This window comes from Neophocaena asiaeorientalis, unplaced genomic scaffold, assembly GCF_003031525.2.
Source record: "Neophocaena asiaeorientalis asiaeorientalis breed wild unplaced genomic scaffold, Neophocaena_asiaeorientalis_V1.1 scaffold607, whole genome shotgun sequence".
Lineage (NCBI taxonomy): Eukaryota > Metazoa > Chordata > Mammalia > Artiodactyla > Phocoenidae > Neophocaena > Neophocaena asiaeorientalis.
In genome coordinates, this window is record NW_020173405.1 from 962,077 (window position 1) to 972,425 (window position 10,349).

General features: G+C 54.6%; 1 protein-coding gene across 5 annotated transcripts in view; it reads right to left on the bottom strand.

Annotated features, from left to right (window-relative positions):
* Nucleotides 1–10,349, bottom strand: part of CLIP2 (CAP-Gly domain containing linker protein 2) — a 75,738-nt gene that overhangs the window by 35,768 nt on the left and 29,621 nt on the right. For all 5 annotated transcript variants that reach the window (XR_003003530.1, XR_003003531.1, XM_024747233.1 and 2 more), the window contains exon 3: nt 7,096–7,646. Coding sequence is in view for 3 of the 5 variants with exons in the window: in XM_024747233.1 (XP_024603001.1) it covers nt 7,096–7,646 (551 nt within the window). In the remaining 2 variants the exon portion in view is untranslated. The remainder of the gene's footprint in view (nt 1–7,095; nt 7,647–10,349) is intronic.

Sequence of the window (10,349 nt, forward strand, 5' to 3'; positions counted from 1 at the left end):
CTTGGATGTGTTATAGTTTGAACTGTGTTCCCCAAAAAGACATGCTGAAGACCTGACTCCCACGACTATGAGTGTAACCTGATTAAAAAATAGGGTCTCTTATGGGAGTTCCCTGGCGGCCTAGTGCTTGGGATTCCGGGCTTTGACTGCCGTGGCCCGGGTTCAATCCCTGGTCGGGGAACTGAGTTCCTGCAAGCTGTGCGGCACAGCCAATAAACAAACAAACAAATACATAAATAAAAATAGGGTCTTTTAGATGTGATCACATTAGGATGAGGTCATTAGGGCGGGCCCTAATCCAATATGACTGGTGTCCTTGTAAGCGAAGAGACACGGAGGGACAAAGGCCATGTAAAGACTGAGGCAGAGATCCAAGGAGTGCACCTATAAGCCAAGGAACGCCGAGGAGTGCAGGCAACACCAGAACCCAAGAGAAGGGCAAGGAGCACATTCTTCCCTTGATCCTTCAGAGACAGCATGGCCCTGCCAACACCTGGGATTTCAAATGTCTAACGTCCAGAACTTGGAGAGCGTACATTTCTGTTTTAAGTCATCCAGTTTATGGTACTCGTTACAGCAGCCATAGGAAACTAATGCAGGTTAAGTGGAGATATTGACTAAGGGCTTGACACACGAGACAGGAGATGGAACCCTGATGGAACCCAGCCAGAAGCCCCATGACACACAGAGGAAGCAGGAGGCAGCCCTAGTACCTCCTGGGCCCCCTGCCTTACCTGGCTCTGCCCCCCATTAGCAGAGCCTGAACACGGAGGCCCAGCAGCCCTGTGTGCTCGGTGGGCCACCGAGTCCCCTCCTGCTCACCCCTCCCCGCTCCCAACAGACACCAGCTCCCTCTGCCTGAGCACCCAGGACAGCAGCCCCCAGGATGCCCCCTGGCCGGTCCTCACAAACCTCTCCCATCTACAGCCAGGCCTCACACTGGGCATCACAGCACTTGCCCCTCAGCTGTGAAGACTCCGGGGTGAAGAAACAACACCCAGAACAAGGAAAGAAAACCAGCCTTTCCCGAGGGCTCACTACATGCCGGGAGTCTTCCCTATTCTAATTATTTGTTTGTTTGTTTATTTATTTATGCCACGCCATGGCATGCGGGGTCTTAGTCCCCCGATCAGGGATGGTACCCACGCCTCCTGCAGTGGAAGCTCAGTCTTGACCACTGGACCGCCAGGGAAGTCCCTTCCTTATTCAATTTATACAAATCCTATGAAATGGGAATATCAGGCCCATTTTAAAGATGAGGAAACCGAGGCTCAGCACCCTGCCCTGGGACACTGCTGTGAAGGGCAGAGCTGAGCTCACGCCCAGGCCTGTACACCCCAGAGGCCACCTTGCAGCCTCTACACTGCAGATGGCCCTGCTGGGTGTCAGTTCTCAGCAGAGTGGTGGGAACTTGACCGGGGCCTGAAGAGAGAGGGAGACACCTACAGAGAGAAAACCTCATTCCTCATCTCTCAGGAGGCTGGTCCCACACTGCCCAGGCCAGCTACCGAGGGGGCAGCAGGCAGGACACAGCCCTGCAAAGAACCTACCCACCCAGTGCAGAGGGGCCGGGCTGCTCAGACTGCCTCGTGGGCTGGTACACTCTGGGTTATCTGCAAGGCCAGGCTGGCACCGGCAGGGAGCTTTGGGATACACTCCGGGAGAGGGTGTCAGCAGTAGAGGTGATTCCCTGGAAAGGTTTCTTGGTCCACCCTCCTCAGGACGCTTCTGTGGCCAGTACATGAAGGGACATAAAGGGGCAGAGACTTCAAGTACTTGGCGATGCTCCACTCAGATCCCGCTTCAAGGAAGCCCTTGCTGCCCTGCTGTGCGGAGCCCCTCACCTGAGATGGGGCACTCACATGTGGTGACTGAGCGAGGCCGGGGCAGAAAGGCCCGGACACGTTGGCTCAGCATGGGACGCTGTGATGGGCAATCTCGCTCCAGAGCTGCCCCAGGTTGGCCGAGACTCTGTCTGGCCTGCAGAGTGGTCTGACTTCTCCCTCTGCCCAATCTTTCACAGAAGTTAAAAGCCCTAAGAAACACCCCAAACCCCACCTTGGCGCTTACTTTTGGAGAACTCGACCCTCCACAGCAACCTATGAGCCATCTGACATCTTTGGGGGTCAGAGCTCTCCCATCACCCCACTGACATCCATTCCTTGCGGCTTTGGCCCTGGGGCACCTCTTGGAGCCACAAGCAACCAGCCAGGCCTCTTCCTTCCTGGGACAGCCTCCTCTGGTCCTTGCTAATCATACCCCATGCTGGCAACTGTAGCTGACCAAGATACTTCCAGCACTCCACCTGGACTGCTGGATCCACTCGGGGTGGGGGGGATACAGAGGACATTCCAGGACTGATAGATAGAAGCCCAGAGCTCCTGTTCCAGGCCAGCCCATGATGTGCTGTGTGACCCCAGGCAACCGCTCACCCTCTCTGGCCTTCACGGTCCTTCCCTGTACAATGAGTGATTAAGGCCCGGTGGTCTCTGCCCCAGCAGGCCTGTCTTGAGTCTGGATCAGCCCCCGGGTGGGGCTGTCTTCCTACCCCTCTTCTGTGCCACCAGTTCTCAAGCTGCCTTTCTACATAGTCTCAGTTCCTGCTCCTCCATTAATTCCCCTGGAATGTCTCTTCTCTTCCATGACCTAAATCCCAAACTAATGGCTGGCTCTAGAGTCTGCCGCACCAGCCCTGCTGCCTCTGGAGCAACATCCCTAAAACCACGTGGACAGACCCACTTCCTGGGATGGACCCTCGGGACCACACCTTGGGGAACACACACAGCAGCTATGTCTCCGGCCAGCTAGGCAGCCGAGTGCCCCCCCCATAGGCTCCCCAGGCCTGGAAGGTGCCCAGGACCAAAGGGAGTGGTGGGTGTTCCCAGGCAGAAGGAAATAGAGAGGTGGCCTGGGATGCCTGGGTCCCACCAGGCTGGGCCAGTGGGCCTGGGTCCCGTCTCAGCTGTGCCAGGCATGTTCTAAAAGTCTGCGTGTCCTTGGACAAGTCATTGCATCTCTCTGCTCCCACCTCTGCCATGCGCCCCAACTCCAGACACCCAGGATCCTTGAGTACTACCCCAAACTCACCCAGTCTGAGCTACGGGAGCACTCGGGGAGGGAGGATTTCAGAAGAGGGAGTTGGGGCGGAACAGAATGATTCAATGCTGGAGGAATTTCAGGGATTAGCCAGAAAGGTTATCTGTGTGTGTGAGTGTGTGTGTGTGTGCGCGCGCGCGCGCGCCTGTGTGTGTCCTGGGGTGGGGGAGGGGCCGAGGGCGGGAAGGACAAAGGCAGCACAGCCCAACTCTGCCACTTCCACTCTGGGTGCTGTGGGAAACTCAGGCCTGATTCTCATCCTCAGCCTGTAAAACCGAACAATGAGCATGTGCGTCGTGGGCAGCTGGGACAGTAAGAGGTGAGTCCATGCAGCTCAGTGTGGAAACTCCAAACCACACCTGAAACTTCTGCCAGTTTCACTCTGGCAGGCATGTGACAAGATGCCCAGTATTTAAGTGACACTATTCCAGGAAGGACAGGCATGTTCCCCCTGTGTCACCCTCCCAGGGGTTCCTCCGGGGGCCAGGGCCCCTCAGGGTTGAAGAGGAAATGGATTCTGTGTGTAAAGCTCTTGGCACAAGGCTCCGCTCCCAGTGAGCACTCGGCCAGTGAAAGCCAAGGACACGCAGGCCGACGTGAGCTGCTATGTGACCTCAGAGAGGCTCCCCGAGCTCAGTCCCTCCCTGTGCCCAGGACCCCATGGCCCAGGGAGAATGCCCACCCTTCGTGGACTTTAATGCTGATACCAGCTAACACTTCACAGAGCTTACTTGGAGCCAGACCACCTTCTAACACTACATATGCAGCAGGTGAACTTTTTTTTCTGGCCATGCTGTGCAGCTTATAGGATCTTAGTTCCCCAACCAGGGATCAAACCTGGGCCCCGGCAGTGAAAGCACAGAGTCCTAACCACTTGACTGCCAGGGAATTCCAGGCAGGTGAACTTTTATCCCCATCTTACAGGTGAAGAAACTGAGGCAGAGAGAGGATAAACAACTTGTCCACGACTATTTGGCGAGTACACGTACCTCCTGGGGTAGTGTCGAGGCCCAAATGAAACCAGGACCCAGAGGTATCACTAAAGAGCAGCGTAACTTAACGGACATAAATTCTGTTATTTATGTTCAAACATAACAAATATTGTTCATGCCTTTGACCCGGGTCAGAAGCAGGTTTGTGGCTGGTGAAGCTAACGTAGCTTAGGTAATCAGAGCCCCTCACATACACCAGCCTCTCTGGAGGCTCTGGGTGGGGAGGGCCCTGACAATACATTCATGGGATCACGTGACTTGTAAAATTTGCGAAAGCAATATTTTTTGTATTGTTTCCTAAAAAGCCCCCGTCCTCAAATTGTATAAGCTCAGGCCTCTACCTTCATTCATGTCCAGGATATAATTTGTTAAAGGGAGGGGTAGGGATAGGAAGATGCTGTGTCAGGTGTTTATAGAAGGCACAAGGGAGAAGGAGCAAGTCCCAGGGTCGGCCGAGCCAGCTGGATCCTGGCTGTGCACAGCGGTCCAGGCTGGAGGACTAACCCAAGGGAAGCTGTGGACTAGGGTGGGGCATGTGGGGCTCCATCCTTGAGGTGAAAGTAAATCCCTCCTTCAAATTCCTCTCCCCAACCCACCAGAATCCAAGCATGTCCTGTTTCCAGGGCAGTCACAGTTGATGAGTGAATAAAGGAATGGATGGCCCAGCACCTCCTGGCTGAGTGGCCCTGGGCAGCTTGTTTTCCAGGGCTGAGCTCAGTTTCCTCATCTGTAAAATGGGGAGATAACACCCACTGCGTAAGGCAGTGGGGAGAACCAAGAGAGACAAGGTGCAGAAAGTGCTGGGCATGGATTCGCCCTGGAGAAAGCGGTGTTTCAAACCACAGGATGCAACCCAGTCTCAGGCTGGGAAGTCACTGGGGCCCGTCTGCCAACCTGCTGAAGGGCTGCAGTCTGGCGGAGATTTCCAGAGCAGGGCCTGCCTCGTGACAGCTTGAGCGCCCCCTGCTCAGTACGTCCAGCTATCACTCCCTGAGGGGCGAGCAGGTGCAAGGGGAGTTCCAGGCAGGATCACACTGGGGTTAAACCTCTCTCCTCTCCCAACCTGAGGAGCATTCAGGGATGGTCAATAACCCTAAGGGGCTCCACTTCCCACCCCACAGGGCACTCACATGACACTACCCAGGTCTTGCACAGCCAGAGCCCTTGGTAACTACGATGCCCTTCCATGGCCAGCAGCTTCTCAATGATCCCAACGAAAGTATCACACGGGAGTTATCTATGCCCGTTTTGCTAAATGGACAGATGATGAATGAATGGGAATGAGGCCCAGTTAAGTGAATCACCCAGCATCACACGGCTGGGAAGTAGCAGCAAAGGCATGAACCTGGGCCTGATTTCCCTGCAGCGGCCATGGCCAGCAGGTGCCCTCAGATCCCAGGCACCCCCAAGGACAGCTCAGTGAGGCTGTAAGCCGGCTTGCCTGACCACTTGGGGTTAGAGCTGATGAGATGTCTGAACCACCCGACCTTGGGCCAGGGGTCTTTTTTTTTTTTTTTTTAATTGGAGTATAGGTGATTTACAATGTTGTGTTAGTTTCAGGTGTACAGCAAAGTGAATCAGTTATACATATACATATATCCAGTCTTTTTTGGATCCTTTTCCCATATTCGTCATTACAGAGTATTAAGTAGAGTTCCCTGTGCTATACAGTAGGTCCTTATTAGTTATTTATTTTATATATAGTAGTGTGTATATGTCAATCTTCCAACTTATCCCCCCCTTTCCTCCCTGGTAACCATAAGTTTGTTTTCTATGTCTGTGACTGTATTTCTGTTTTGTAAATAAGTTCATTTGTACTATTTTTTAAAGATCCCACATATAAGCGATATCATATGATATTTGTCTTTCTCTGTCTGACTTACTTCACTCGGTATGACAATCTCTAGGGCCATCCACGTTGCTGCAAATGGCATTATTTCGTTCATTTTTATGGCTAATATTCCATTGTATATATGTACCACATATTTTTTATCTGCTCCTCTGTCAATGGACATTTAAGTTGCTTCCATGTCTTGGCCATTGTAAATAGTGCTGCAGTGAACCCTGGGGTGCATGTATCTTTTCAAATTATGTTTTTCTCTGTATGTATGCCCAGGAGTGGGATTGCTGGATCATATGGTAGTTCTATATTTAGTTTTTTAAGGAACTTCCATACTGTTCTCCATAATGGTTGTACCAATTTACATTCCCACCAACAGTGTAGGAGGGTTCCCTTTCCTCCACACCCTCTCCAGCATTTACTGTTTGTAGACTTTTTGATGATGGCCATTCTGAGCCGTGTGAGATGATACCCCATTGTAGTTTTGATTCGCATTTCTCTAATAACATCTCAACATCTCTCAGTGATGTTGAGCATCTTTTCATGTGCTTTTTGGCCATCTGTATGTCTTCTTTGGAGAAACATCTATTTAAGTTCGTTTGTAAATATTTTCTCCCATTCTGTGGGTTGTCTTTTCGTTTTGTTTATGGTTTCCTTTGCTGTGCAAAAGCTTTTACATTTAATTAGGTCCCATTTGTTTATTTTTGTTTTTATTTTCATTACTCTAGGAAGTGGAGGGCCAAGGGTCTTGAGCACTCTGGTCCCAAGCCTTTTCCAGTATAATCCTGGCACATCCACGCTGGTGGGCTGGATCAATGGATAATATCAATGGCAGCTAACATTTTGAGGGCACTAAGTATCAGGCACTGTCTAAAGGCATTAACATGTATTCACACATTTCAACCCACAAGGCAGGTACTATTAAAGTTCTCATTTTACAGATGGGAAGACCGAGGCCCAGGAAGGTTAAGACACTTGTCCAGGGTCACACAGTGACAGTCTCCAGGGTACCCACTTTACCTGTCTCCCTGGTCACTCTGTGGTTCTGACCAGGAGCGGGTGCCCCAGCCTGGACCCCACCCGAGCCCCGTGGTTCCCCCACCCTGCCCAGTCCCGGGGATCCAGCTCACTTACATGGGGTGGAGTGCTTGGGTTGGGGGGACTCACCAGCACACGGTCTCCCAGGCGCAGGTCCTTGTCACCCCGCTTCACAGAGCCGCTGTCGGAGAGGTTGGAGCCCGACTCGTTGCCGGTCTTGACGGAGCTGTTGAGGACGCTCTCCCGCAGGGGGATGACGCGGCTGGTGAGCGGCGGCGTGGCCGTGCCCGAGTGCAGCGACAGGTTCTGGGTGGTCAGCGACTCGACCGAGTGTGCGTCGCTGCCCGAGCCCTCGGCCGCAGGCTGCCGGGTCAGCTTGGAGGGCCGCGTGAAGATGCCCTGCAGGGCTGGGCACTCGAAGTAGCGCACGCCGCCCACGGCGCCGTCGTTCTTGCCCACCGGCTCGTCCAGCACCACGCCCGCCCACTGGCCCGGCGCGAACTGCGTCTCGCCCAGGTACTGCACCACGCCCGGCTTCACTCCATTCACCCACACGCGCTCGCCCACCACGAAGTCCCCCACGAACTCGTCGCCCACTTCGGCCGCCTTGGCGCCGGGCTTCTCGGGGGCGGCGGGGGCTGCGGCCGGCGGGCCCGAGGCCTGCTTGTGCAGGGGGGAGCCTGTGGAGGAGGAGAGAGGCGGCGGTTAGGGCTCGGGTGGGGGCTGGACCCTCGGCCGTCCCAGGAGCGCGTAGTCCAGCTGGCCGGGGGGAAACTGAGGCAGGCGGGGCTGGGAGTGGGGCCTGGGGCGGGTCTCATTCTTCCTGGGCCGTAGGCATCCCCGGGTGGCTCCCTACTCTGCCAATCCCTCTGGAAAGTTCTAGGGATGAAAAGCTCAGGACAGTGCCTCCTCTGAAGCCTTTCCACTGCTCAGGGTCACTCGAAATTGAGGGCAGAATGAACCCATGACCGAGGGTTACAAGCTGCTACTTCCGCATCCCGGTGGGCTCAGGCCCTCAGCTGTTACTTTGAGGCCGCCCATGGCCCCATGTGGGACTCAGGTCTTGTGGGGGGATCTCTGTGCCCCCCACCTTCTTCTCCAGCCAGTTCTGGGCCCCACGAAAGGCTCCTTACTGTTCCTTGGCAGCTGACCACAGACATCTCGGGACAAGGAAGGAGCCAGAAAACCCTCTTATTCCACTCCTGAGTCTCCCTCTCCTCCCCGGTCCCCAAGCTGCAGGCCAAGCCTCAGGGCACACAGACCAGGAGAAGGGGGTGGGAGGCGGAAGCAAGCACTTAACATCATTGCTGGACTGAACTCCAGGCTCTCTGGCCTGAACTGGGTACCCTAATCCAGCCCCTCTTTACAGAAAGAATGACCCTGAGACTCAGAAAGGCCAGGGCCTCACCCAAGGCCACACAGCAGAAATGGGGACTCAAACCCTTGGAGGGGGCCTGCCTCCCAGGCCTGGGCTCTGATGTGCTCTAGACTCAGAAGAAGAAGGGAAGGGTGGGCAACCTGCTCACAAAAGGACAAAGCAGAGCTCAAACCCACCATGCTTTGTGCGTGTCTGGCTCCTGGGCCCCACGCAGGGCCTCCTGTGCAAGCGGATGCCGGCAAGCCTGCCCATTTATACCTCAAGGTCTGGAGGCTGCCCCTCCTTCCTGCCAGACCAAGTATCAGGCAGGGAAGGACTCATCCTTTTCCTCCTCTACTCCAGAGGCTGACAGACTTCTCAAATACAGATGGGGACAGAAGGCAAGCAGACACTGCCATGCCCCTATCAGAGTTGCCTGTGTTTCTGGTCCTTTCCATGGGTAGCCAGTAGAGGGGCCACAGGGGCAGCGGCTCCACCAGCATCCTCTTTGTACCCAAGGCCAAGGAGCCTGGGGCCGCAGGCCTGGCTGCATGCTATCTCAAGGCTGGAAGGACAGAGCTTCCGGGAGATGAGGAAGCCACACAACTCCAGGGCAGGGCTGACATACGAGCTCCAGCAGGCAGGTTCTCCCTCCGGGGCACTGGTAGTGGTGGGAAAGCATGTGATCAGCCAGGGCCTGGGGAGCCAGGACGGGCGTCCTAACTGAGGGGCAAGGGGCTCCCTCTCAGCTGTGAGCTGGGCTCCTGGGAAATCAGTGAGCTTTGCTACTGAACTTGATTAACAACCAGAGTGATCACACCCACGAATTGATGCTCTGTGCTAAGAGGCAGACATACATACAGTAGCTCATTGGACCCTCAGTTAACCCTGTGAAGTGATTCCATGATCCCATTTTACAGATGAGGAAACTGAGGCCTGGAGATATCAGGTGCTTTATCTAGGCCCCCCAGGCAGGAGGCAGCAGCGCCAAGGTCCGGCCATCAGCCCCTGGCTCTTGGTGCAGGGCGCTTTCATTCGTCCAGGAAATGTGCACAAGGCACCCGCCATGCCAAGCCCTAAACTACAACCACCCCAATCTTGGACTCCTCTGCATGGACCTGTTTCCTAGACTCTGACCAAACCCTACAGTTCCCTTCGAGCAGGGAACAATCTCATCTTGTACTCCTTCCTGCAGAGGGATGTCTCCTTCTCCTTCTGTGGGACCCTGGGGGTGGGGGTGGGGGGTGTCCCCAAGGCTCTTCTCTTCCACCCCTGAGATCTCACAAGGTGGAGGCCACAGTGGCTGAGGGAGCAAACCCTGGAGCCCCGCCTCGGTCTCCTCACCTGCCCTCTGCCATGGGGCTGCTGTACAGTGATGGACACAAAGCCCTAGGGACGGTGCCTGGGCCACACAAGTGAACAAGTGCTGACCGTTCTTACTGGGATGAAAATGACTGATCCTCAAACTAAGGGATTAGAAAAAATTTAAAACCACAAAAGGATCAGGGGGCAGAAGAAGGGCTTCCAGCAAGTTCTGGTGACCTTGGACCCATGGCTCTGCCCCCACCACACACACCCCCCACCAGAGCAGCCGACCTCGTCCTGCTGTTCCCTGTGCCTGGGCTGAGCTCCGGGTCCCTGGTTCTCATCTAGGACAATCTGTTACAAGGAGCTTCTGCTGGGATCACAGCAGTACGGGGCCTGGGAACCCCGCTAGGTCAGGTGGGCCCGTTCCTTAAAAAAAAAAAAAAACCTGCTCCGAAAAGCAGCCACAGTGGGAGGAAGCCACAAGTTAGATGGTGTTCCAGGTCCCTCGTAACACTGCCCAAGCAGCCCGTGGGTCCTGCTGACAATGAGGGGTCAAGGTTATCATCATTAAAACAGCAGCGACCATTCATGAAGTGAGGCTACGTGCCCTCAATGGACTGGGTACTTTTTTTTATATATATATAAATTTTTTTTTTTTTTTTTTTTTTGTTTTTTTTGCGGTAGGCGGGTCTCTCACTGTTGTGGCCTCTCCCGTTGC